The sequence below is a fragment of the Amblyomma maculatum genome, chromosome 1 (assembly GCF_055883805.1).
Source record: "Amblyomma maculatum isolate TAMU_Amacu chromosome 1, ASM5588380v1, whole genome shotgun sequence".
NCBI lineage: Eukaryota > Metazoa > Arthropoda > Arachnida > Ixodida > Ixodidae > Amblyomma > Amblyomma maculatum.
The window spans coordinates 221,695,675-221,723,460 of NC_139344.1; the positions used below are offsets into that span (position 1 = coordinate 221,695,675).

General features: G+C 46.8%; 1 protein-coding gene across 1 annotated transcript in view; it reads left to right on the forward strand.

Moving 5' to 3' along the window:
* The window catches only part of LOC146205687 (uncharacterized), a 105,961-nt gene that overhangs the window by 30,598 nt on the left and 47,577 nt on the right, over positions 1-27,786 (forward strand). Inside the window, exons 6-12 of the mRNA XM_084607604.1 lie at positions 10,566-10,933; positions 20,748-20,984; positions 21,677-22,308; positions 23,224-23,807; positions 24,470-24,698; positions 26,406-26,507; positions 26,932-27,195. Of these exons, the coding sequence (XP_084463730.1) occupies positions 10,566-10,933; positions 20,748-20,984; positions 21,677-22,308; positions 23,224-23,807; positions 24,470-24,698; positions 26,406-26,507; positions 26,932-27,195 (2,416 nt within the window). The remainder of the gene's footprint in view (positions 1-10,565; positions 10,934-20,747; positions 20,985-21,676; positions 22,309-23,223; positions 23,808-24,469; positions 24,699-26,405; positions 26,508-26,931; positions 27,196-27,786) is intronic.

A 27,786-nucleotide genomic window follows, 5' to 3' on the forward strand; every position in this document is an offset into this window, starting at 1 on the left:
TAATTGCTCGTGATAGATTCCAATGTAGGTAGCCTAAAGATGAAACTTTCCGATGTTGTTTTCGACGCTTACTACGTCTAAGCCGGAATGAAAGTTACAGTTTACAGCAGAGTTCTCTTGAGAATCCGGAAGAAGAAATGGCTCATAAAATTTAGGAAGGATGTATTCAATGCATCCCCACCCCTGCCTCTCTTCCGCTAGCCACCTTCCGCAATTTTTTATTGCTTCCACTGTGCGACAGAGGCTGCTTCTTCTTTGCCTTTTCTTTATAATCGATTTAAACTGCACAAGTTGGAGGACGTTCGTCCGTGCAGAAGAATTGAGCTTCAAGCTCCTCTGCGTAAAGCGGGCAGAAATGACATCATTGCTGTCTGCTTTTACATTAGCTTTCTTGTTGAATTTCCGCGCTTGACGTCACAGCTGCTGTGCTCAGTTGGCTGGGGTCCAGCCGAATGGCACAGAATAGCCTCTCGTCTTCTTAAAATGGAAGCAGCGTTGTTGGGATTTTGCGAGAGACGGGCATTTTTCATCGTTAGTGAGTCATTCCGCAGTTGCAGAGCGTGCAGTTAGGACCGTATTGCGCGATGACCCTGCTCCACTATGCGGTGGCCTTGCAAGTGATGAAGAGTCTCTCCAGCTGATATCCTCCAAGTCATAGATATTTTGCGAGAACTTCATTTTTCAGAGCCGATTCACAGGAAAGCACAAAAGAAAGAAAAAAGTAGCGATATGAAAGACGAGCACATGGCTGTCTCTGTCGCACAGGGCAGACTACCTACTGCTGCTGCCGCTGTGCTAGCTGCTATCATCACCATCGTCTTTCGTCGCCGCTACCACCCCCTCCCCTCCACCCCGCCATTACCACCGCTACTACTACTACTACTGCTACTACTACTGCTCCTCCTCCTCCTCCTTCTCCTCCTCCTCCTCCTCCTCCTCCTCCTCCTACTACTACTACTACTACTACTACTACTACTACTACTAGTTCTGCTTCTACTGTTACTACTACTATTGCTGCTACTACTACTGCTACTACTGACAGCAATGGCCTCACTGCTGCTACTGGTACTACTATTACTGCTTCTACCACAACAACAACCACTGGTACCACTACTACTACTTCTACTACTACTACTACTACTACTACCACTACTACTACTACTACTACTACTACTACTACTACTACTACTACTACTACTACTACTGCTGCTACTACTACTACTACTACTACTACTACTACTACTACTACTACTACTACTACTACTACTACTACTACTACTACTACTACTACTACTTTGCTATTACTATTACGAGCACTAGCTCCACTACTGCCACAACCTGCTGAAAACAAAGCATTACTACTATTACTGCTACAATAAATAACATTATTATTCCTAAGAGAAAGGTATGAAGTGTTTGACCGATTACTCAATCAAGTAGGATTTGAAAACGCTAGAGAGCCAAGAAAAAAAAAAAAGGAAATGGATTCATTGATGAGTGAATAAGCGACTAAATTAAGTACATAAAGAAAGGGTCGCTGCTATCGGGTGAGAATGGGAAGGGCATTAGACAATAACCTTGCTAGCTTCTGACCTTGGGTCACTGGGGTCGCCAGGTGGAGCTTGCACTCAAAGGCAAATCACCGTAGGCTGGTGAGAGTGAACTGTCACCAGAATTTACTGAAGTGAAAGTTGAGATTGGCTCATCTCACGGAATGCATACAGGAGACTTAGTCATGATGAAGCGAAGTTGCAAGGCTAACGGAGAACGAGGAACCGTCCACTTTTAACTTCAACTGCCTGTAAAACCATGGAACACATCCTTATGAAACGTATACTATCCTTTGTTGAAAATAAGTCTGCTTCATGAAAACCTGCATAGTTTCAGAAAACGCATCTCCCCAGTGACTCTGTTAATAGAAACCATCCATGACCTTATGACAGCCATTCATAAGCATAGACAAGTAGATTTCGTAGAGTTCGTAGTATAACTTTCGTAGAGTTCTGCAAGGTATTTGACAGGGTGTCCCACTGCAAACTCCGCTACAATCTTCTCAACTACCTCAGTTCAGGGCCTGTAATTAGTTGGCTCATATTGTCACGATTCAAGCCATAGGGAGCCGTGAAGGTACACGTAGACGAGGACCCGAGAATAAGGTCGGCTTCTAGTTCCGATAACAGAGTCCAGCCCCAGCGCACCTCTCGAGCCAACAACCGCTTCGTCGTCATCGTCACCAAGCACAACAGTCGCGCGGCGCTAGGCACGTGGCAATATTGCTTATCCGATAGATCCCAGTTCGTCCTCTATGAAGGAGAACCCTCAGAATATGCTGATGTACTCTCCGGCGTGACACAGGGCACTGTATTAGCGCCAGTTCTGGCTATTTTGTTCATTAATGATATGTTTAATAACACTAAAGCTGCTATCAGAATGTTTGCAGACGACTGCATAATAAGGTAAATAGTAATAGTGACGACCTAATTGGACTTGGAAATGCTCTCACGCAGATTGCAGCGTGTTGTCAAACATGAAAAATTACGCTTAACATTGAAAAAAAGAAGAAAAAAAAAAAAAGAAACTGCTTTCATGACTGCAACTAGAAAAAAAGAACGGCTCATCTTTTCTTAAAAAAAAAAATTGCATGTCGATTTAAATAAGCAACTGAATTTAAATATCTTGGCATAATTTTGACATGTGACTAAAAACAGGATAAACCTGGGACATATATTACATCCAAGGCCTACTCGACGCCGTGCTCCCTTCGACGCGCCCTCAGGCTTGATACCCCTGAGACAAAACTGCTAGCATATTTGAAACTCGCGCTTTCTGTGCTAGAGTGTACTACTGTGGCATGGTTCCCATATACAAAGCTTAATGGGAAAATTAAATTTAGAGAAAGGCGTTGAGATTCACATACAATAAGTACAGTCGTTATGATTCACCGACAAAGAGAGAGAGAGAGAGAGAGAGAGAGAGAGAGAGAGAGAGAGAGAGAAAGAGGGAGAGAAAATAGAATAGAAAGGCAGGGAGGTTAACCAGACGATTCCCAGTAGGCTACCCTACACGTGGGGAGGGGAACAAAGGGAGAAAAAGAAAAGAAAGAATGCGAAGGGAAGGAGTCTATAACATGTCTAGAGATCTATAGTGAAAGGCTGTAAAGAGCGTGCAGTTAAAGCCTTGAACTCAACCCCGAGTCCTTTAAAAACTTCAGTAGCGCCTTCATCGATTTCCTTTGAGATGAAGGAGTCATCTAAGGGCCCAGAATCTTTTCTTCAGTAAGAGCGCGGGAGTCCAAGCGGCGGAGTGTAGCAACCAGAAAGCAAGCTCACGCTAAAACTGAGGGCAGTCACAATAAGTATGTGCGCAGTAGTTTCAACGTACCCACACTGCTCACGTGTTGGAGAGTCTCCCACTCCGATGAGGTGGGAATAGGCTTTGTAAACGCCACTCCTAGCCACAGGCGACAAAACATTGTAGCATCATAGTGGGGGAGGCCGAGTGGTACCTGCAGTTGAAGTAACTGGTCAAAGTGGGGTAGAGCATGATTGTCTAGTCACAGTACGGGCGATCAGTCGAAGATGCCTTGCTGAGTCTCCTCTTGTCAATGGTATCTTGACAATGCCGGTTGTATCAAGAGCCAATCGAGCAGCATCGTCAGCTAAGTTGTTGCCAACAATGGCCTGGTATCCACTGATATATTATTTCGTGACCCTTTTCTAATGCCTGCTGGTGCAGATGTCGAACCTCCGCTGTAAGTTGTTCATGGTCTCCCATGGCTCAAGACCGATTGAAGGCATTTTAGGGCAGGTTTGGAATCGCAGAACACTGCCCATTTTTGAGGATCTTGTCCAGAGATATGCTTTACAGCAGCACGAATTGCGGCCAGTTCTGTTCCAAATTCACCCTCAAAGCTCTTAATGAAAGTCGGTCTCTTAACAACCAGCCATAGGGCGAAATTCTTGCACCTTAAGCTTCTTTTCCTTCTTCTGAACAATTCTTTTCGAATAGACGTCACTAAATATATCACCCCATCTCGGACTAGATTCACAAGTTTTAAACGTTCTAGATACCTTTCAGAATACCGCTGTAACACTGATGCTTGCAAGTATTCTTTCCCATGGTGTTAGAGACCGAAACGCGCTTCCCGATTACGTTATAATGAGCCAGCTCCTTAGTAAATTTCTGTCTCACATTGCCGATTTAATTTAGCGTTGTATATTGTGGTACCAAGTGATCATGTATTTGTAAAACTTCGTGTGTGCAAGCGATAACTTATACAAAATATGCTCAATAGAGCGCATCGCTTTCAATTGCCACCTTCCACTCACTTTGAATTCTGTACCTCCCTGCATTCGCCTGAGTCTTTGTCTTTTTTTTTTCATTTGTTTTTGCAAGCTGCAAGCTTCAACTGCGCAAAGTGCTTATCTGTTTTTTTTTATGAATTCTTGGGCATACGCAATGTAATTCTTATTTCACGCGTCGAACTTCTGAACGTCATTATGATATACACTTTGTAGTGTGACCCAATCGCTGTCACAGCCACTTAAAGGGCTAGTGCAGTAGGAATAAATAAATAAATAAGTTAATAAATAAATAAATAAATAAATAAATAAATAAATAAATAAATAAATAAATAAATAAATAAATAAATAAATAAATAAATAAATAAATAAATAAATAAATAAATAAATAAATAAATAAATAAATAAAGTGTGTGCACTATACTGCAGGTCCTTGTAAGATGCGACCCAGGCAGCACAGTATGTGGAGCCCCAGTAGGTCCGATATAGCCAAGTAGGGCTGTGGCAGCCATCATAATACTTGTATCAGTCCTCGATATAGGGCAAAAGTGGGCAAGCCCCATTTGGGCTTGCCCCTGTTCTTTCTACATGGGTCTCATAGCGGCGTTGCTCGGTCTAATACAGAGCACTATTCTGCATCCAGACTACAAGGGTCTCTTGTCGGATATTTGAGGCCAAATCCTTCCTCACTGTGGGCTTTTTATGGGAAAGCTTTCATAGATCCGAAATGTGGCCGCCCACATTAAATCTTTGTGGGACCTACATCGGTCATAGAGGGGAAAAAGGTGGATGCCCACATGTAGCCCCACTAGGCCCCTTGTAGGTTACTTGAGGGCAGGTGGAATGTGAATGAGAGCTAATTCGGGCAAAGCCTCGTGAAGCCCAAATGAGTCAGCCTTTGCTAAACCGTTTTAGATCCCACATCGGCCGTAATGGGGCTGGAAGGTGAGCGTGTTCACATATCAAAATCGGTCCCTTGTGAGGAATTTTAAGGCACGTGCAAACAGCAGGTGGGCTCTAGGTTCAAAAGCAACACCCAGCCCAATTGGGGCTACCCATACAAATCCGTTTTAGGTCCCACATCAGCCGCCCGCAATGGGGCTAAAAGGCGAGCGTGCCCGCATGATACCACAATCGGTCCCTTGTGAGCAATTTGAAGGCACGTACAACAGCAAGTGGGCTCTAGGTTCAAGAACAACACCCAGCCCAATTGTGGCTACCCACACAAAACCGCTTTAGGTCCCACATCGGCCGTAAGGGGCTGGAAGGCGGGCGTGCCCACATGATCCAAAAATCGGTCCCTTGTGGACAATTTCAATTCACGAGCGAGAGCAAGTGCGACACCCAGCCGAACTAAAGCTGCACACACAAAATTGCTTTAGGTCCCACATCGGCCGCCCGCAATGGGGTAAAAGGCGGGCGTGCTCGCATGACACCCCAATCGGTTCCTTGTGGGGAATTTGAAGGCACGTGGGCTCTATAGGTCCAAAAACAGCACTCAGCCCAATTGGAGCTACCCACATAAAACCACTGCAGGTCCCACATTTGCCTTGGGTGAGGATAGAAACTCGTGCGTACACATGTTCGTCAGATTTGATAAGAACGATTGCTGACGCAACGTAAATGCAGGCTCTTGTCGCAAAAATAAAAATAGCGTGAGCCCAAACGTGGCTGTCGAATCAATGCCGCTGTGGGTACTATATTGGCTGTGGCGGGGCTGAACACCCCGGAGTTGCCGCATTCTTTCCATCCTTTACTTGTATTTGATGTTACCCTTAATTACTGTTATAGATGATGGTACAACAGTTAGCATTTTTAGTCGGTTAGAATTATTACATGGCTTTAGTTCTCGCGCTAATGCAAATTGCGCTAAAAAGACAAACATATTCATTGCTAACTGGTTCTCTTTATGACGTTGCTGTGGACAGCCTGCAAGTTTCAGTACAATATTACTGTTCAGAACATACATCTCCACCACCTGTACAGAATGGCACATGAGGTAATTTAGATTATAGGTTAATGATACGAAATATTGGGAAATTTAACGATGTCGCCGTTTAGAAAGTGCAGACATGTACACAATAATCGCTTATTTACGTCAGTAAATATTCAGAAGAGAACTTGGACAAGGGCTTCCCATTAATTATCTGCGTCGGACCCCTATGGGAATAATGTGGGCAAGCCCAAGCGCATCTTGCCGCTGTAGAACTCGTATCGGTCCTATGCCATTATCTGAGGGGCTGACTGAAATAAAAATTAAACGTTCATCCAGAGCGGTTGTCCGTATCTTTACAAAGTAGGACCACCGGGGGAAGTTTGCAGGATGTGCACATTTGGCAATGCGCGAAAAATGTGGGCAGCCTCACAAGGGCTGCCTGCATTAGTCCCAAGTGGGGCCCATCGGCGCGTTTGTCAGCTCAGCCCAACTTCAGGCCATGTCGGCCCTCATTGCAGCACCCACATCGATCTCACTGGAGCTGTCCTGTATTGCCTACATCGGTCCCACTGGGGCCCCCAGTTCATAACCTACTTTGTGCTGCCTGGGGAGGCATCAGGCTGCCTATTTTGTTATTATTCCACAGCATTACTGGAACAGCGCACAAATCTCGCACATCTAAAAAAGCAGATGTAGTGCGAAAAAATAGACCAATACGCGGAAAATAACTTCAAAAAATACGTCATTCATTCATTCATTCATTCATTCATTCATTCATTCATTCATTCATTCATTCATTCATTCATTCATTCATTCATAAATATTTAATAACAAGGATGACCTGTGGCCTAGAGGGGAACTGAATGGATTTGGTGATGGTGTGGTGTCAGACTGCGAAATGAAGTCTATCAGGGCACTGAGCTTGCGCTTGCCGTCGGTACTGGGGGCTGTCTAGTCTTCATCTGTCTCGATGTGGGGAGTAGAGGTGTAGCGGGCGCGGAGACTCGCCATTCCAGGACAAGCCCAGATCAAGTGATTCAGATTAACGTAGTCAGCAGGGCAGTTGGGGGAAATTATCCTGGTTTGGCGCCATCGACTCAAGATGTCCGCTGTGTACGCTGCACCAGCTCGCACCTTGTGAATGAGAACTTGGGCAGTGCGAGAAAGACCATAAAGATTCGGAGAAGTAATGTCGGGGACAAGATCCCGCAACAAACCCCTCCGCTCATGTTTAAGGCGTGTGATGACTGAGTCGGGTATTACGAGAGGGCGGGAGACAGTAAGGGTCGCCCGAGTTGGACTGGCTCACGTCAAGGCTGTCCGCGCCAGCGGCCTCGTGGGCAGTCCTCTTCCCGGTCCATTTTATGCCATGTCCTGGTGTCCGGTTAATGCGGAGACTGGCGAGGTCTCTGCATCACGACTATGCAAGCATCTAATATTTTCATCAGACGTCAGAGGGCGCAAGCGTAAAAAATTAAATTGCTATAGTTAAGCATACAAACTTGTTGCCGGTGAATAATTATCTTATGTATTAACGCCACCATTTTAACATATATATGAAATGCATTTTGTTGAAAAACAAAATAGCAAGGTTTAGCATACTTAAACACCAGCGAAGGCTTCACAGCATGGTTACGCTTGGTATAATTCTTTCGTAGCCCTATTTAACTGGCATCGGTATGACACGCCAAGCCCAACGTAATCGCCACTGGCGTTCATGGCTAGCTCTGAGTCGAGGTGCGGTTGGTCGTCGTTATTGTACCCATCGATTGACGTCATGGCTGTTTCCATCACCCGTTGACACGACGTGATGTCGCCCACGTGATTAATCGCGTGCTCCACCCCCTTCCACTCTCTGAAAGGTCAAATGCCACCTAAAAATGAAAGGGTCATGACCTATTGGTGCGACACCAAGGTAGTCCCCAAGGTTATTTTGGGGAAGGAAGGCACAGTATATTTATAGTCACACTATGTGGCTCCTTGAAGGTCAATGGCTAGCACGCTGACATTGTGCGTTGGTTTATAGGAAAGGAAAGGATACAGTATTTGTCACAATTTTCTAAGGATACCTGACGACATAACAACAGTTCGTTTTCCTGCTTCTTGAAGGTCAAAAAAAGGTCAGATTTATTCATTCCCACACGAAGACCGGATCTACCTATAGCGTGGTGAAGCTTTCGCTTCAAAATTGCAGCCAATTTAGTCCAATTGCGATGCATATGTACGCCAGCAAGTCGCGTTTCACTTCGTGTCCGGTTCGAGGCTAGAGCTTTAAGGTAAGGTTTTAGGAAAAGATTGGCAAACTTGGTGATTGGGGACCTATATTTACAGCGCGCTATAAAGTTTGTAGGGCTCGTGGCGCGCCGCGCATTCGAAGGCCGCGCCACTTCCCGATACTCCCTGCGCGCGGCCCGTTTCCCTTTCCCCGCTTGTTCGGGGATAACCGGTCCCGCGCGAGGGGGCTATAAAAGAAGGCACGCGCCGCCGTCTCGCCCTCTCTTGGTCTCTGGCTCCTTGGTCCCTGGCTCTTCGTTCCGGCGCTCTCAACGACCCGCAGCCACCCGGACGACGACACCGACTTCGACGATCCCCGATCCCTGTGAGATTAAAGATGTTTATCATACGGCCCACTGTGTGTTTGTCGTGCGCATCCCTCGGGCAGAGGAATCGCCCACAAGTTTTGGGTCCGCTAAACACATCTTAAGAGGGCAATGCGATGGAGGTATTTGCTGGATCGTTTGCGCGCAGGTGGAAGTTGATGAAGACGAAATGCAGTGCACAGAACGTTGTGCACAAGAATAGCGCTATCGTGCAGTACGGGCCAGCGATGCTGATCTGTTCGCGCCGCCGCAGGTTCCAAACCCAGGCCGGGCACCGTTTGGCCATGTTTACTTTATTACTCTCATCGAGCCTAGCTGGCTTCAGACAAGCACGAAAACGGCTTATTGACGGACTGAGAGAGCCCTACGGTGCCTACGCACTAAAATGGTTGGCGAATTTTTCTACCATCGACAAGCGCCTCGAAGCCTTAGCAGAACTGCCACTCGTCTCGAAGGCATTATATGAGCGTCTGTTGTCCCCGAAATTCCGTGTCACATCAGATGTCTCGTCACGTGTTCGACAACAGGTGACACAGGTGTTTAGAACAACACCGCTTGGAAACGCCGACAGGGAGAGTGAGTACAGGCTATATACTGTCGCGTTTTTTTCTTTTTTTTTTTTTTACGCCGCAGTGATGAGTTGGCGTGGCGCTATCATTCTACACATGCAGTTACTCTGTACTGAGCCTTTCTGTACAATTCTAAATAGAGAATGAAAACATAGCTGATTGTATTATATACCTATGACGTCATAGCTAAACGTGATAATGTGCGCGCTATCCGAATTTCCCGCCAGTGAAGCTGAAAATGCAAGTGTGGGCCTGTTTCTCTGATCTGACGTTACGTGCACAAGAATCGATTGGGCCGCTGGCATCCATGGGAGTGTCCTTTCTCGTACATTTTCTCCAACGGCTATATGAGATGCTTAAGAAAAAAAAATAGTCAAAAAGATTACACAAACTGTAACGTAATATGGGCACTGTCATCGGCGAATAATTATAGCGTTATAGGTTCGTAAAAGGCCGAAAATGGCTCCCACAACGGGGGCAAGGCTGGTTTAAAGGGCAGCGACGATTAGTACGAGCGCTGCAGCATAACTATGATGCCTGCATTCAAGGTGAGACTCGGTCGTGTGCAAAAGCGCAGAAACAGTGAGAAAATGTAAAACAAGATATGGTGCGAGTACGCGCTAATCCCCGTATTGCCTAGTAGTTCGCTCGTTCGCTCCTCTTTTGCACAACGTCTGGATTCTCGGAGCGCTTCCCAATACAGAAGCGCATTTTGTTAGGTAGTATGCTTATTCTGTTAGATTTTAGGTGGTATTCCTTCCCTTCCCTTTCCTTCCTTCCTTCCTTCCTTCCTTCCTTCCTTCCTTCCTTCCTTCCTTCCTTCCTTCCTTCCTTCCTTCCTTCCTTCCTTCCTTCCTTCCTTCCTTCCTTCCTTCCTTCCTTCCCTTCCTTCCTTCCTTCCTTCCTTCCTTCCTTCCTTCCTTCCTTCCTTCCTTTCTTTCTTTCTTTCTTTCTTTCTTTCTTTCTTTCTTTCTTTCTTTCTTTCTTTCTTTCTTTCTTTCTTTTGTATGGGTTAGCTAGACAGGAAACGTGGATGGAAAGAAGGAAGGAATGCATGCCCCAAATCCGAGATCTGCTACGTACTGCCGCCTCATACTTTGCCTTTTCGAGGAGACAACCCACGTGGTGAGTGACCAATTCGATCTGCTGTCTTATGCAGCGGGGATTCGTCAACATTGAACCGCCAGAGCAGCAGCATGATGGACCTCCACGGGCTGCACGTGGGGCCCCCTGGCTCGGCCGCTGCGATGATTCCTCCAGGTCCGGGCTACCCCCCAGGGCCTGCGTTCCGCGCTCCTTTTGGCTACCCACCGCTGGCTTATCCGCTACCCTCGGCCACTGCACTGGGCTACTACCGACCACCAGGAGCCTTCCTGGGTGGCTCTACGGGCTCCTGGAGCAACGTTAACTCAGCCGCTGAGGACGGCAAGGAGACGGACGACGACAAGTCTCAGCGCCATTCCACACTCGACTGCCGCCGCATCAAACGCAGCCAGAGCTGCATGCACGACCCCATGATGCACCCCGGTGAATATGCGCTTACTTGCCATCTATAGAATCCCTACAGAGCCTGAAAGTGCTCGTAGACGGGGTGGAAAATGTGCCTTGAAACATTCCCCGTGATTTCCTTTCTCCATTTGTGCGCGTTTTTCTATTAAAAGAAAAAAACAAAACAAAAGCAAATGCCATTTACGCTTCACAGCCACGTAATTAAACAGATCGTTTTGGAAGGCGTAGGTGTCGAGGTCGAGGGGGCGTCAGCAGGCGGAACGGTTTGTTCTCTTACGAGATGAAAACACACTGACGCTGAACCTTGTAAAACTCAGCAGGCAAACAGTTCCTGCCACTGAAGGTTTCAGTGCCCCATTTGTACGAAAACGTAACACACCTGAGGCTCTTCCGACAGTCTGAAAGCCGTTTCATCCGCAGCAAAGAACTCTGTTCCGTTTACTTCAGACGTGAGGGTTACATAACAATCTTGTGACAGAGGTGAGGTTGACTTTGGAGAACGCTTGCAGGGGCGGTACTATTTGCACAATCCGTTCATTTATGCTTATCCACTAAAAAAAAATAACAATAAAGAAAGCGGGAGAAAGGAAATTGCTATTGCTCTAAGTCCTCCTCCGCCTCCGTGAAGGAACGGCTGATAATTCGCGAATCACTGCTGTCCGCATAGCGTCCTATTCTCTTTGGCGTGAACGTATGTCATGGACGTAACTTCGCTGGGCCGTATTTTTTCTTTTTTTTTTGCTCAGTGAACAAGGCTTCCATACGGAAGCCGAACAGTCATTAACATCTTTTTAACAACCACCTTTTGGTTGGCGTTATTCTTTCTTCTGACATATGAATCCACTACTCTCCTAATCTGGTTCCACATAAGTTCCAGTTATAAGTGGAACTTTTAAAAATGTTCCGCTTATAAGTGGAACAGTTTTTAAAGTTTCACTTAGTACGCGGAACAAGATTAAGAATGTACCGGACCAGACGACATTTCGTCAAGCACTAGATTTCAAGTTTGCTTGGAAGCGTGCTCGCGGAACAAATTTTGCTCCTGTAGGACCAACAACCCGGTTAACCGAAAAATATGAAAACATGATGGGACATACATCCTTAGTTTTCTGGAACAAATGCCAGTTTACAAGGTAACGGAGCATCACCATAATTCTTTTCTTCTTGTGCCCAGCCGCATTTTGTAAGATTTTTTCATTCCTGTTCGTGCAGAGCCCAATAGAACACATTGACTGCGCACTCTGGACGACCGTTTAGACTGAATACCTAGAGATAACACACGTTTTAAAACAGTTTGAATGTAAATGTGCGCCGTTAAACTCATCAGATTGCGTCGTCGTTGCTTGTTTTGCTAGCCGCCACGATTTTGGTATTCGCTTTCGCAGCACGGAGCTCGCATACTAGCTTGGGCGTCCTAGACAGCTGTTCTGACCTCTTTATATGTTTACCGACTCGTCCGAAACGATCAGAAAACTCGCACCCGAGATGCCGCTACCACTTGAGTAAATTGTATCCAGGTTATGCGGTATTATCGCAGATTGCACTGGGTAGGCAAGCAGGTCGCAATTTGTTCGAGCGCCCTGGATCAGTTGAATAATAATAATATCTGACGTATATAGCAGCAGGCACAATGTGCCTTTGTAATGCGATACAGAGCGTTTGAAACACGAGTTCGTGCTCGATATCCTTTGAATTTCTGTGAAAATGGCGCTTGAATATTCCGGGGCTAAATGCACGAAAGTATTTTGGAAGAGAAAATGTCCCGATTTTCTCAGCACCACTTATATTTTTGCGGAAAGAGAAACCTGCTTTGCGTAAAAAAAAAAAAAAAAAAAAAAAAAAAGCTGCATTTTATTTTTATAAGGTACGGGGCCTCAGGCTGTTGTCATGATTGAAAAATAACCGACGTTTGAAGTTCGGAAGCTAGTGCATTATATTTATACCATGTCTATTCTGCGAATGTAATGCTCGACACGGGTCGTCTTTGAGATGGTATTACCCACTGCCGCGGCGCCTTAGCTATATATAGGCTTTAGGCTTGTGGCTCGTAGTCGCGGAATCGAATTCTGCCCGGAGCGGTCGCGTTAAGACAAGGTAGAAATGTTAAGACGCCCGTGTGGTAAAGCTACAGTGCACGTCATATTGTCACGGGGTGAAGTCTGGTCAGAAGTCACCGCGGGACTGCTTTGCTCGGCGAGTCGAGCGAAATCTTTGACGATGCGCCGACAGTACAGCACAGTCAACAGTATCTCTTGCTGGGCTAGTTGGTGTGACATTGCGTTAAACCAAAGGAAATACAGCGCTAAGTTTTAGACGAACCACACAGAAAGACGGACGGGACAGGCGCTAACTCCAACTAAGTTTATTGAAAGATTCATGTGCACATATGTAACCCGAAGACAGTGAACGCTTGTGCATGTCCCTAAAGTAAGAAGGAAAAAAAACCATTAAGAAAAAACACCCTAAGGTAAAAACCTTCTCATAATCTCGTATTTTTTAACAATCTGTGTTCACTTTCGCGTAAAGATACAGAAGTCGTGCTGACACACTTACCCCCCCCCCCCCCCCTCTCTTTGATAAAAAAGGCTTCTGCGAGCTCGCAGAAGCCAGAACAACCCCTGGGTTCACCTGCTGCACAAAAAATCACTTAAATAAGACACCTCTTTGATTGAAAGAGCAAGAGAAGTCTTGCTGACACACTTATTGTCCGTTGAAATAAAATATGATTCCACTATCTCTCTTGTCATCTTCTCTTTGTGGCGATACAAAATCCTAACCTTGTCAAACTTAGGAGTGCACTTCTTCTTCTCCTTCTTCATTACTTCACATGAATGGCAATGTGATACCAGAAACGTTTTGTCCTTTCCATTTTCCAAGTTGTTCTGGTGTTCCTGCAGTCTCTTATTAATACACCGTCCTGTTTGTCCTATATAACTGGCTCCACAAGAGAGTGGAAGCCTGTACACAACGCCTGTCTTGCATCCAACATATGGGTTTCTATGTTTCACCCCACATTCTTGCTTCTTCGCTTCTCTTTCCCTTTGAATAGTCGGGCAGATCCTCTTCATCTTGAGCGGGGCGGTCAATGCGACGTCAACACCATACCTCTTGTCTACATTTTTGAGGCTATGCGAAATTCTGTGCACATACGGTACCACTGCAACCTTCCTCTTCCTCTCACCCATGCTGGCAGGGATTTCAGTCTGTGCGTTCTTTTAAGGCTCTTCAGTACCCGGCAACTGGCCTCAATAATAACAGACTCCCGATAACCGGCCTTTGCAATTCTTGTCACTTGTCTTTCAAAACTCTTGCCCATGCCGTGGTAACAAGATTTCTTCAACGCATTTAATAAGCATGTGTTAATCATCCCATTCTTCACTAATTTGGAATGCTCCGAATTGGAGCTTAGCAACGGCTTCATCGATCTCGGGTTGTATTCCCAACAAATATGATCTTCACCGAATTGAATCAATAGATCTAAATGCTGTAACCGATCGTCCACTGGTTCTTCAACAGTAAATTCCAGCCCGGATCCACACTCTGTAAAAACATCCATAATATCCTTCATTCGTTGATTGAATCCTTCACGGTCTGTGAATACTAAAAAGTCGTCCACATACCTGAAGGTGGAATAATGTAAGCCTTCCAAGTTATCTTTCAGGTGTCTATCCACGTACATTAAGAAGCTGCCATTGAAGACCGGTGCAACACTCGACCCAATGCATACTCCAGCCTTCTGCGTGTACAGCTTGTTCTTCCAACCTATGAATGTGGACTCAAGGTAGAACCTCAAAAGTTCAAGGAAACTTCCAATACTTACACCTGTGGTGTCAATGAAGTCACATTCATTAATGTCTTCAGTAATGCACATTTGAACACGCTTAAGGAGGCAGTCATGAGGGAGGCTATAATACAAATCCTTGACATCCATGCTGAAGCCAACACATTTTCTTGGGTTGTGTTCTTTGAGGAATACAACAAGGGCTTCAGAGTAAGGTAGCCTTAGGGTCACCAACGCGTCGAAGAATGCGGTAGGAACCGAAATAACGGCGCAAGAGTCCGCGTTGTTGAATAGGGCACCAAACGCAGATAATGTCACCTGAAAGATATTCTGCAGTCCGCCTCCCCAGGGTGTAGCGTTCTGCATCTCGGCCTTGCTGCTGCTGGATTCGCGCCCTTACAAGTGGGCGGGCTCTTCGGCGCGCTTTAGAAAAGAGGCGACATCGTCATTTTGACTTTCGTTTACATGGGGTAGCATGACGTCGAGCCTAGCCGTCACTTCTAATCCGTAAACTAGGCTGAATGGAGTCATGTTGGTCGTTTTCTGAACGGAGGGATTATATGCAAATACTAACAATATGACAGAAATCTGTAGTGCTGGGAATTTATCTCATTTCAACACAAAGAAATCGAGCGGATAAAAGAAAAAGAAAAGCAGCAGGCCTTAACTCTACAAGCCTCCACACTTTTTAAGAAAAACCAAGGATTTTTAGAAAAAAATTTTTGCCATCATTTTACTGGCAAAACTTTCTACGGCGCTCAAAATTAAGAATCTAGGGGTGGCCGATTGGATTGATGAGGACGAAATGCAACAGCGTTTTCCTTTCATTAGCCAATATATTCATATTCTCATTTTATTCTAATTTTAATTTTTTTTCTCATTGCATTTCTATTCACAATCTCTTCCCTCCTACGCACCACAGACCCCACTTGGACTGATATTTCGCATACACGAGCTAGTTACTAAGGTAAACCTAGTAAGTGCTTGTCACATACATCGCTAGGTTCTTAGGAACTGCACGTAGTAAACGGAATGGTGATAGAGCTAGCCCCAGTAGCAAACCTATCCAGGGGAGCCTAGTATTAAGAACTAGCTTTTGACCTGTAACCGCACATGCAACGTAAAATGTTGCCGAAATGTTGCCTGATTGTCTTCAGATATCAGTCGGTAACGCTGCAGATGTTTTGACAGAGCACGTAATTACCACATTCAAACCGCGGATCAGGTCATATATATTAGTCGGACAAGAAGCACTACAGGGAAGCACACCACCGCTCTGGCCGCGAACACAGAACAACAACTTTCAGCGAGTTTAAATCCCTTACATGATGTCACCCTGTTTTAAAGCCAGTGACACTCGCACGTTCAGAGAAGATATTTCAATCATTTTTGCCCTTGAAATGGCAAAAATAAAAAAATTTTATGAGCTTATGATCATGTTGCTAATATTTTTTATTTTAAAAGTCCGCTCTGTCGTCTTGATTCGAGCCTTGTGCACATTATTTTAGAAATTTCTGTTCATCTTTTAGTCTTAGTTACCGCTGTTAGTTCAGTTCCATAGTAACTAGTAACCGCTGCCGCATCAACTACCTTGCTTAGTAAGGACTGCAGTTACATACTTGCGCTGAGTTTGTGGTTGTAAACAATTGGTAGCATGATGGTAACAGGCGCAGAAAGATATTAACGACTGTGGCTTCTAGATTACATAGTAACCCGGACGATTTTTTTTTTTTTTTGAAGAGTGTAGACACCGATAAGCCGGACAGTTTTCGCCTCCATTGCAATCCTAACGTTATCGTATCAGAAATGTATAAAGGGGAGAGATGAAGTAAAAAGCATGTGCGGTCCTACCGTGTCTAGTCAACTCTGCAGGCGCTTGCGTTGCTGTAAGCCTATAGTTCAGAAAGTTTGCTGCCTGTCTCGTCTCGGAGAGCTGGTGCGAGTACGGAATGGATGCAGCCATATAGCCGTTCGCGCGCTTCAAGCGGCAGGCTGTACTTTAAAGGCAGTCATTACATGTGGACTATTATCCTCATTTTTCTCAGCACTGCGGTGATTTCGTCACCTCCGCCCCCGCAAAGTCGGCCCGCACTCACGTGTCTTGCAACCCACCTCCGAAGAGGTTGTGCCCGCATCGTTGAAGCCTCGTCTCTCAGAGGCGCCGAACTGGCGCTGGCTCCAATTTTTAATTATCTTTTCTGGCGCATCACTCGGAAGCCGGCCTCGCGCAACACTTCAAGGAAGTTGGAAAATCTTCCAGGCGTACCCAGAAGGCACCACCTCGCGAACAAAAAGGAAAAAAAAAAAAGGGAAGGGGGGAGGGAGACAGAGAGAATAGTGCGTTATTTCCTGTTATTTTGTCACTGGTATGGCGGAAGAGGCGAAAATCGCCTTGAATCTGGATGTCCCTTCCCGTTTCGTCTCCTGTGGCTTGCAATTAGCCGTGATTCTCCGACAGCGCGAACACTATAGCTTTTCCCAATGATGCCTAACTATGCGATTCTTCATCTTACGAATACCGCAAGAAGGCTCAGCCCGGCGCACTCAAAAGGGTTTCATCATCGCTTACCAAATGCATGAAGAGCTGTAAGAGCATAATCAAATTACAGCGACAGGGGATCTGAATTCGCGACACTGCTTGCTATGGCGAGGCCAGTTCGCAATTATTCGCGGTGCTTCAGCCACAGCGACTCGTACGAGTTGCTACAGGACAGAGGTAATATAATTCTTTCTAGTATGCTTTTTTTTTTTAAATCTTATTCCTTTAGCTATTCATCATATGGTTCGAATGACACCGCGGCCAACAGGAATCTGATAGAACAGAAATGCTGTGTTATATACACGTATCGCTCCTCTAGCGCCTGCTACTTCCACGTCACACTCACGTAATTTTGCGTGACCTTGACCTTGACAGTGGCCACGTGACCTGGTGGCCTATGACTATGTGACTATGCATGTATGTGACTATATATGGTGGTGACTATGCCCCAGTCGCATGGCGACCATCAGGCTTAACTCAGCAGTTTGACCTCTAAATCTCCCTCAAGGTGAAAACCGCGCATGCCCGACGGCTCGGCTACCTGGCGTAGGGATGCTTTCGCTTCAAAATATGTATGTTGCTAGCTGTACCTAGATGCGTACGTCCGGCGCAGTTCAAGTAAATACGTCGTAACAAATGGTCGGTCTAATTTATTACTCTAGAAAGGTGTTTGGAACCGGTTAATCACAAATGTCAAGTAACTGTGTGCAGGTGTCACGCAAGTCGCGGGCGAAGTGCTCGGCGTTAGTAAACCGGCATCCTTCATCATAGCCACTGCGGTACCACACATGCAACATGTGCTACTGTTTTCGAATCTGCGTGCGAATCGTCGCAATGCTTCTCATGGCTTTTACAGAACCACTTCAAGCTTTGCTGCGTCTAAAAAAGGTCTTGGTTTTTTCTATTTCTTTTCGCAGCAGATCCTTAACATGTTTCTCGCTTGCATTATTTCATGTTCTCATGGCTTTTGCAGGACCACTTCAAGCTTTGCTGCGCCTAAAAAGGGTCTTGGCTTTTTCTATTTCTTTTCGCAGCAGATCCTTAACATGTTTCTCGCTTGCATTATTTCATGTTCTCATGGCTTCTGCAGGACCACTTCAAGCTTTGCTGCGTCTAAAAAGGGTCTTGGTTTTTTCTATTTCTTTTTGCAGCAGATCATTAACATGTTTCTCGCTTGCATTATTTCATGTTTATAAATGTCTAAAGAGATCACGTCACACGGCTACTCAATATATGCATATTTCTAGGGTTGGAAAGGCTTACAAGATTAGGCACTTGGGAATTGTGGTCGCTAATGTGGCGTGTCGAACGAACTGCACTATAAAAACTTACGGCAGTGGACAGCGGGTACACGCAAGCCCGAAATAATGAAGTGACGTAAGCGAAGGTTCTGGGAGAGCTACCGCAATGTGGACTAAAGTGTATTATACGCAATACAGAGAAGGAGCAAACTTGGGATATAATAATTTCGTGAAAGAAAAGACAACAGAGTTGAAAAAGGTTACGCAACGCAAACGATTTTTTTTTTGGGTGTGTGTGTGGGGGAAGGGGGGGGATATGGGGGGGGGGGGGGGGCTCCCTTACATTCTCATAAAAAAGCCATTGGAAGTGCTACGTGCATTTTTTTTCCAGGGCTTAGCTGACCAGCAGAAAGGCATTTGCGACAGCAGCAGCTTCGGCTCCATTTGAAAATGTACCGAACAACCACGCCTAGAACAAGATATTTTTACTTTGAGGACATTGCTGACGTATATAACTGTACCCGTATTCACGCAATATGTAAAAAACTAGGTCAGCGAGAAACAGGATTTAAAACATTAAAGGTTAATGAAACAGAGAAAGTTACGAAATGGACAAGAGGTACTGCTACATCAGTGAATTTAGCGGTCAGTCATATACGTACGGCATAAGAGGCGGATTACGTTTTTAGGCTGGGATAAGCGGTGCAAAAATACACCGGCTGCAGATAAGTGGCTTACTCGGGTTTAGTAAATCGCTGGACTCGGTTCTGTAATGACGATATGCCGAATATGTAGTCTCCCTTTAAGTTGTGACCTTTAACTGAGTAGGGTATGCAAAACAATTAGAAAATAAATATGAAAATATTTTTCAAATTCCTATTTTTTTTTTTCGGGGGGAGTAGTTGATTTGAACCGAGCCGCGTTTATTTACATAAGTAGTACTCTTTGCCCCACGTGGCTAAGAATTCAGTTTCTGCTGGAAAGAAATAGATTTTACTTGATGCGATCGAAAACGAGTCAGACAATAGCAGACAGTAGAAAACATCATTAACGAACAAAATAAAAAGTAGTCAAACGGAAAAACAAAATAAAAGTACAAAGAGACAGAAGAAACTTACGGTGCCTACAGGTTATCGTGCTTCGCCAGGAAATGCAATGTTCAATGTCTCGCTGCTTAAGTGGAGGGTTACATTTTTGCTGCCGGGGTAAGCAGGCGCCGGAGCAAGTAAATGGACGCGTAGCAAAAAGTGCTGGCTGCAGTGCAGGTAGGCAGATTACGAGAGCTTTAGTAAAACGCTTTGATTGCGTCCGTAATAATATGGTCCCAGTGTTTACGAGTGTCGTATTTATAGACAGCATCACATTCTCTGGCCGAGCTCTGCTCGAATAGGACGGCTCCTGCGTTCCAGTGGCGAATCCATTTCGATTGGATTTGTTAGGCAACGCCGCATCACCTAGATATTTTTTCGCCGCATCTTATTAAAATTTTGCAAGTAGCTTAATTTTGCCCCTTCATTACGCACGCGCCTCAAGCGCATTCATTTCGACTGGATTTGTTAGGCAACGCCGCATCGCCTAGATATTTTTTCCCCGCTTCTTAATAAAATTTTGCAAGTAGCTTAATTTTGCGCCTTTATTAGGCAACACGCCTAAAGCAAAAGTGCCTGCGACTCTTTCACAAAATATTGCACCGCGAAATACTGTACACCGAATTCCTCACACCGCCTATTTATATATCCTCCCGCCTTGACAACGCGCACAAAGTTGGCTTAGTCTCATGTACCACCAGACCATTTTCGGACTTATTTATACCTCGTATATCTGGGGACTGAAACCAGCTTCCCTCTTAAGTGGCAACAATTACAGCATTGACATTGTTCCGATCCTCACTGCGCACTGCTGTTCGTTGATGCTTATGACCGAGTGTCTTCTGCTGTATTCTACATGCTGAGCTGATGTCAGTAGAGCCAGATTCTCCAAGTTTTGTTTCTTGCTTTAGTACAACCTGTATTTCTTTTTCTTTTTATTTTTGAAGCATTGGTTGTAGTGACCCCCACTCACCTCTGTAATTTTTTACACTGTGGGTATACTAATAAAATAAAAAAGTAAAGGGGGTGGTAGGAGGCGCGGTCATGCCCCCTAACCTAGCGCAAAACTTGAGAGCATGGCATGAGGCCATGGTTTATGGCAATAGGTGTCGCACTCACGTCGTCGTTAGAGCATATGCGAAGAAGCTGCACTGTTGCTCAGCTACTGCGGGTGTCTTTGCAGCTCCTTTCTACCCCTTTGGGTACCCGGCCTATCCGCCCTTGTTTCCCCCGTGGATGCGGCCCCCGTCGCCGTCTCCGTCTCAGCACTCGCTGCCAGTGGCGGACGCGTCCGGCGATCGGCTCCATCGGCCGCACCATAGAAAGCACAAGAAAAGCTTGAGCAAAACCGCGTCCAGGCGCCAGTCCTCGCAGGAGCTGTCCTCCGACGAAGACCAGGACTCTTTGGACTCTTCTAGAGGTGGGCTCGCGGCCCGCAGGCCGCTTTGTAAACGCGCGTGGCAGATTATGAGCTGTGCTCAATGCAGCGCGCGTATTCCTTCTTCTCCCGTACCTCTTTTCTTCCCCTGTTTGCAGAGTGCCTCATCCGATTTGTCTCTTCGAAGGCACGAGTTGTGGCTTGAAGGGCAGGTTCTAAGCAAGTTGTCACTAGCGCTTCAAGGCGAGATACGCATGACAGCTTCGCTTACCTCTGCTAGCCGTTTGCTGAGATCGGCCATCGGCGAGCTGTTTCTCGAGTGTGCTTAGTAAACACACGTATTGCAAACTCCATTGCAGGCCACCATTCACCAAGATTACTAGGCGTAGTGGGTCTCTAACTAAAGTTCGTTGCTGGGCTTCAAGGATGCAGGATTGCAGGGCTTTATAATCGGAATTGTTTACGCTACTACAATCTGCTGAATTTTGCATAAGCCTTTACTACACGCGAGCTTTGCTTTTAGTACGAGGCAGAAGCACAACCAAGAAAACATAATGAAACTAGTGTACATCATTGCAGAGGCAAGTTGCTTAGCTGAAAGTTGAAATTAACAATAGTGTTCCTGCGTGGATGCGTTGCACATTTCCTTTTTGTGAGAATCTCAATCTCCCGAGCTTTCTTGTTCGTTTCATTTTCCGCTAATACTTGCATCTTTCTTCGAAAAATCCAAACAGACCGCGGAAGTCACTCGAGTGAAAAGGCCAAGAGCCGAGGCCGTACGCCTTCCAGCCGAGACCGGGATGAAGCCAAGACTCCGGAAAAGGGCAAGGCTGAGACCCGAGGGACCCCTACCGAAGGAGAACATTCCGACGCCGTGAGGCAGCAGCAAGCGCGCCTCCTCGCGGCCGCAGCCCACGGCGAGCAGCAACAGCGGTCCCAGACGCCAGCCGAGCAGGCGTCAGCAGGACTCCAGCAGGGGGTGTCCGACCTCAGCACGCTGCCGCAGCCAAAATGGGACCCTAGTAAACCCTGGCGCTGCCAGCACTGTACTTTCATTAACGAGGCCGGCTCGCGCATTTGCCTCATCTGCTGTAAGACCACCTTCCGCGAGCAGTCGCCGCCGGCAGCCGCCTCGGACGACGAGGAGCGCCAGAAGAAGAGGGCCGGTTTTCAGGACACTCTGGCGGACAAGGAGATCGAGCTGTCCTCCACCAAGAGCGACGCTGAGCCAGCTAAGAGCGAAGCGACCCCAGACGAGCCGCAGCCCGAAGCCAAAGCCGAGGCCAAGCCAAGTCACACCCCCGACGACGACAACAAGGTGAACTTCACGGACGAGTTTATTAAGGAGCAGCAAGAGGTGGAGAAGGTGAGCGGGACGCCCCGCAGCTTTCAAATGAGAATGTCCCATATTCATTCGTAGAAGCAGTTTCACCCAAGCTGAGTAGTATGATAAGGCTGCTGCTATGAGTGGTGTTGCATCCGGCACTCCGGGGGGATAAGTGCCTACAAGGCCTGCCTATGTCGACGTTAGAGAAAACACAAACTTCAGCTGTCAGCACAGAGTTTACTTACAGAAATCCGAAGATTGTTCACCCTGTACAAGCGCCGTAGTCCCGCAATGAACTACATAAGTAAGAAGTAGTTCTTAGTGAACTCACGTTTCATCTTTCGAGCGAGACGTCCCTGGGTTTGCAATACATTTCTGTGCCAGATGCATAAATTCCGAAAGAAAACTGTTTCCTTGCTCCCAGTTGTTATTTTCTCAAGGTCCTACGGTTTGTTAACCCATGATTTAACAAATTATCACTGCGAAATAGCCAGGATTTATCTTCCACCCCTCTTGAGCATGTTTGACTTGTTCATAGAAACAGAACGACACCCTCATATTTACGCAGTTTACATCGAAACGTATCCATGACTTTAGGCTGAGAGAGTTTGATCCTCTAAGGAGTGAAATGAAATTTCGACAGCGTTGGCTACCTAGTATTTAGTTAGAAATATTCTGAAGGCCTTTTATTATCGAGAATGCGACAAAGAAACCACTCACTGTATCTAATACAAGTTGGTTTAAGAAAGTGTAGGGTTGTCATGTCCTCACCTTTCCTCCTCTGCGTTAAAGATTCTATATTTATACGCGCACTAAACTAAGTTGCACGTTCGAAAATAATTACTGCCATTGACGCTCATGAACGAATGGCTGAATCTGGCGCCTAAACTTGATTTCTCGAACTAATCCCAGGAGATCCATTTTACCTCTTTTCTTCTCAAAACACACTCACAGGAAATTCGCCGACGCCTCGAGATCCAGATGCGGATAGAGGAAGAAAACCGGCGAATCGAGACCGCCGGTGTGGTGCAGGAGAGTCAAACAGTGCAGCATTTCCAAGGGGACAACGCAGAGACAGAGAGCTCCAGCATGGCGCCGCAGCAGGACTTGGCTCTAAGTGCTGAAGCAGGATCGACGTCGTTAGTGAGCAAGGCAGCGACCGGTCCCGGCACGCAGCCAGCTCCGAGCTATCAGTCGAGCGTTCAGCAGTGTCACTCATCCAGTCAAACCATGTCTGGCAGCCCCGAACAAAGTCCATCCGGCAGCGTCTCAGTTCCACCGGACACCACGGCGGCGGTGACAGCGCAGGCCGTCAGACCCAAGGTTTTATATAAGACTTCCGTGGCAACCGACACGGAAGACTTTACGGACCCTTCAACGTCGCCGCCACTGTCGGACGCGCAGCAAGAGATGCAGGAACGTCGTCGTGTTTTCGCCGAGGCCAAGGCGTACTCCCTGGACCAGCCTCGGCCGGCCTTTTTGCAGCGAAAGGGTGAACAGGCGGCCCCTAGAGGAACCCGGATCGGTAACCTTATCAGGTGCGCGGCACAGGTACTTGAGTGTGCAGCCCTGATTTTGCGGGCACAACTAATTCCAAACTGAGCAATTAACAACCAGCCTAACCACTCCGTCCTCTTGCTTTCAGAAAGCTAAACGGCCTCTGCACTAACTTCGCTGCCGAAACCAGAATAAAACGCTCGAATAACTACGAGTATGTTTGTGCTATTTAGTCGTAACGAACCTTGCTGAGAATATCGCAGTCCAATAATGCGTTGTTGACGTAATACAGCGTTGTCTTCCTGAGAGCTTTTGAACCAGAGACAATGGGAATCAAATCGAAGTATGCTTCCACCAAAATTAAGATATTCCAACTAAAGACTTAATTCACGTAAAAAAGTGTATTTTTTGCAAGGGCTTGCTTGTTCGTCTGACTAAAGGCCACGAATAGAAGTGCGGCAAAAAAACAAAAACACACACACACACAAAATAACATCAGTCCGGGAGGTCATATCCAACGACTATTCAACAGAATAGTGAATCTGGTTGACTACAAATCGAACTTGAGCGCCTGTCCCGATGGGTCCAATAGCGTTGACAGGTATACCACCAACGAGGCGCTGAATGCACGGAAACGTTTAAGCACGGCGTGAAGGCAAGGTGAGGGCTGCTGCTGAAACTGCGCTTGCGCGCCTCGTGCAAGGACCCTCTCGAAGACGTCTCTGCAAAACACGGAGCCCGAGGGCCGCCTGTACCGCAGCCACAGTCGATCCTCCCTGCACAGCGACATGTCGGACGCATCGCCGGTGCGCAGGGGCATCGCGAGGCATGGCTCCCTGGCGGAGTTCGACCGCCCGTTCGGCCTGGAGAGCAGAAAGGACGACGACGCGTCGTCCCTCGTCGGGGCCACGTCCAGCAGCTACATATCGGAGGTACGTGGTTCGCTTAGCGTGCGAATCTTTTCAAGTACGAGTGCACTCTTGCTCCCCATTATCGACTGTCCTGTCCACACAGAGAAGCTTCAATGAATTAAAGCCGTGCGAGAAACAAAATCACGAATGTAGATGGGAAAAAAAGCCGCAGGACGGCAGTAACGCGAGATTTGGTGAACGCTGTTCGCGACGGTGAATATTGCGTATTCTCTATTGTCTTACTATGCGGTCATTCGGGACGTTAGTGTTTTCGGACCACTCCGTGTAGTCCGCATCTTGTAGCGCCTAGCAGTGGAACCTTGGGGCGACACTACTGATGAATTAACAAGTGTGACGTGATGCGAAGAGGTAATCCGTGAAGCCATTGCATGCTGGCCATTCAGACTGCGGCCTGCCAATTCGCACTTGCCTCACCGCCGCATCTCTGTGTTTGGACTGCATGTGCGGGTGCTCATGTATTCGGAGGTGGAATCACAGTAGCGCTTCTTATCTGTGGTGACAGTTCTTGATGAAGGTTCCTCTAGAGGGGAGGAGGGTGCAACCTGAGGGCTACTGGGCCACGAGACGTCGACAGGGTGCTGGTTACGTGATGACACGTGACCAGACGTTGATTGCCTACGCAATGGAATCCGCCAGGGATGCCACCGTGAACAAGCTCTGGCTACAAATTACTGCTTGCCTATTTTCAAATGAAAGGAATAGATTAAGAGGGGCGTAGAAGTCGCGCAAACAGTAAAGCGACCCTCGGTGAGCGCTTTCTGATTCCAGGTGCACACAGCAATTTATTGAGCAATACGGCCTTGTCCTGGGAGCGCGTAATCGTCGGCTTATGCTTTTCTGCCATAGAAAAACATGATGATAATTTGTACGTACACTGCTTTTCACAGCTGCGCGTAGCACTAATGAATGGAACATCGCGCATTCTCGAGCTTCGTAGTCAAAGAGGGGCGCTAGCAGACGGACGTATAGTTTAAGTCAAAAGAAAATATTTCCAAGTTAGAAAAAAAAAATACATGTAGCAAATTTTTACAATTGGCAGCTCATTGATAAGAACGAGTTGATGCTTTCTTTCCCACGACTGCGAGAAACTCAGATTCGGGTGTGAGTGTCCACCGTCGCCAAGCCCCTCGCGTCTCGCTTTTTTCCTTTCCACACCACGTACGGCTGCTCTAGGTGTTTGTCGTCTGGCCAGAAAATCCGCTGACAAGCATATAATGGACTATCTTGCCAACACAGAACTGCGTCAAGAAGAGAGTTGTGTTTACTTTTAAGATAACGTTAAAGGCCCAGTTTTGCAGAAAATCTGGCGTCGGCTTTGTCGGAGTGAAAAATTACGATGGCTCTGGTAGGCGTAGATGGCAGGTGACATGCACGGGTGCTCATTGGGCGAGGACTGTATACGACGTCATGAACCACGTGACATGACAGTAAATTCCAACTCGGGATGCTGCGATGCGATGGGAGGCTGAGATGGGAATGGAACCCTCCCTTACCGTAGCATCCCGAGTCCCACACACACTACTCCCAGGCCACGCAGACACGCTTTTATATAACTTGATTAAAGCGGAGTTTTATATCTATCTCGGGTGGTTTTTAACATGACGTGGTTACTTGTACGTCCTAATGGGTATGCGTGAAGTAATATAGGCATAAATAGACAAGGAGAACGCGTAAGCCCTGCCCATCGCTGATGATAGCCGTCCGCAGGGCAGGAAGCAGGACTACTACCTGAGCCTGGAGGAGCTAGTGCAGCAGCGCAAGCAAGAACAGATGCGTACTCAAGGCCTCGAGCTGGTTCGCCTCATCCGGGTGAGTTTAGCATTTCTACAAAAAAAAAAAAGCTGCATATGCTCCAAGGATCGGTGCAGTATGTATCCAGCCCTCACAAAGGGATTTCTGAAATTTCTTTAAAGCTATTATGAACATCCGTGATGAATTAACCAAACTTAGGCAATAAAACATTTTAACTCATTATATCCCTGATTTCCTCATAAGAGGGAGACAGAACAAAAACAACAACAGTAAAATGGGTGGCTAAAGGGAGCACAAGAGCAGAAAAAATGTACAGACTATGCAGTTTACGATTCTAATGGCACTCGACCATGTCGTCTCGTCCTTCATGGGCGCCCACATCCTGCGCGCAGAGTGGCGCTAAAGTTTGAAGGGACCTCCGGGTTGTCTCATAAAACTGCTGCTGCTGCTGCTGCTACTGCACGTTTCCTGACTGTTGCAGGAGGCCGAGCAGCGGGGTTTCACGGCCGACGACCTGCAAGTGGCGATGAACCACTGCGGTAACGACAACCCCGTCAACTGGCTGCGAGATAACTGGCAGAACATGACGGAGACCGTGGTGACGCTAGCCACAAACTACGGCCACGACCGACGGGAGAACAACATCGGCATTGTGTCCGTCAGCGAGGCCCAGAACGCGCTGCGCCGACAGAAGGGCAACATCTGGGCCGCCGTCACCGAGTGCGTCGAGAACCGCCAAAGAATGGTACGAGCGCTGCGGCACGGCTTTCCTCTCGCGCCGCACTTTTCTTTTGGCATTGGCGCTGTAGTGCCGTTAACTCCCGTACACTACACCGTACCCAGTGCTGATCTCAACTACCACGGCAGCCTTCCGGGGTGTGATTTATTTTGGCAAGCTGAAAACTCAGCGGCCGGTCCGGGGGTTGAACGGAAAATTAAAATGCTGGATTGCAAGAGGGGCGCGCTCGGTTTGCATTTAGGTGCAAATTCGCGAGGAGCCAGGAGGGGCCTTTCGAATGGTTGAGAGGAAGAAGAGCTGCATGAGCAGCGTGTACTACATGAGATGGTAAGTTGGCATCGTGCACCCCGCCTTTCGCGCAATGCTTAAATATCCGCAAAATGCAGATGCGGTGGCTTTTCATTGCCATTTTGCATGTGGATTTGTAAAAAAAATAAAATAAAAAGGAAATGAAACTGCGAAGTTATTGCTGCTCTGTCGGACAGGCATATTTCGGGTCGAAATGGAAGTATTTATTGAAACCTTGTTTTCCACCATCCCTCATCTATCACTCGGAGCACTTGTCCAAACTAGGCATAACTGGATAAACAGTAGGCT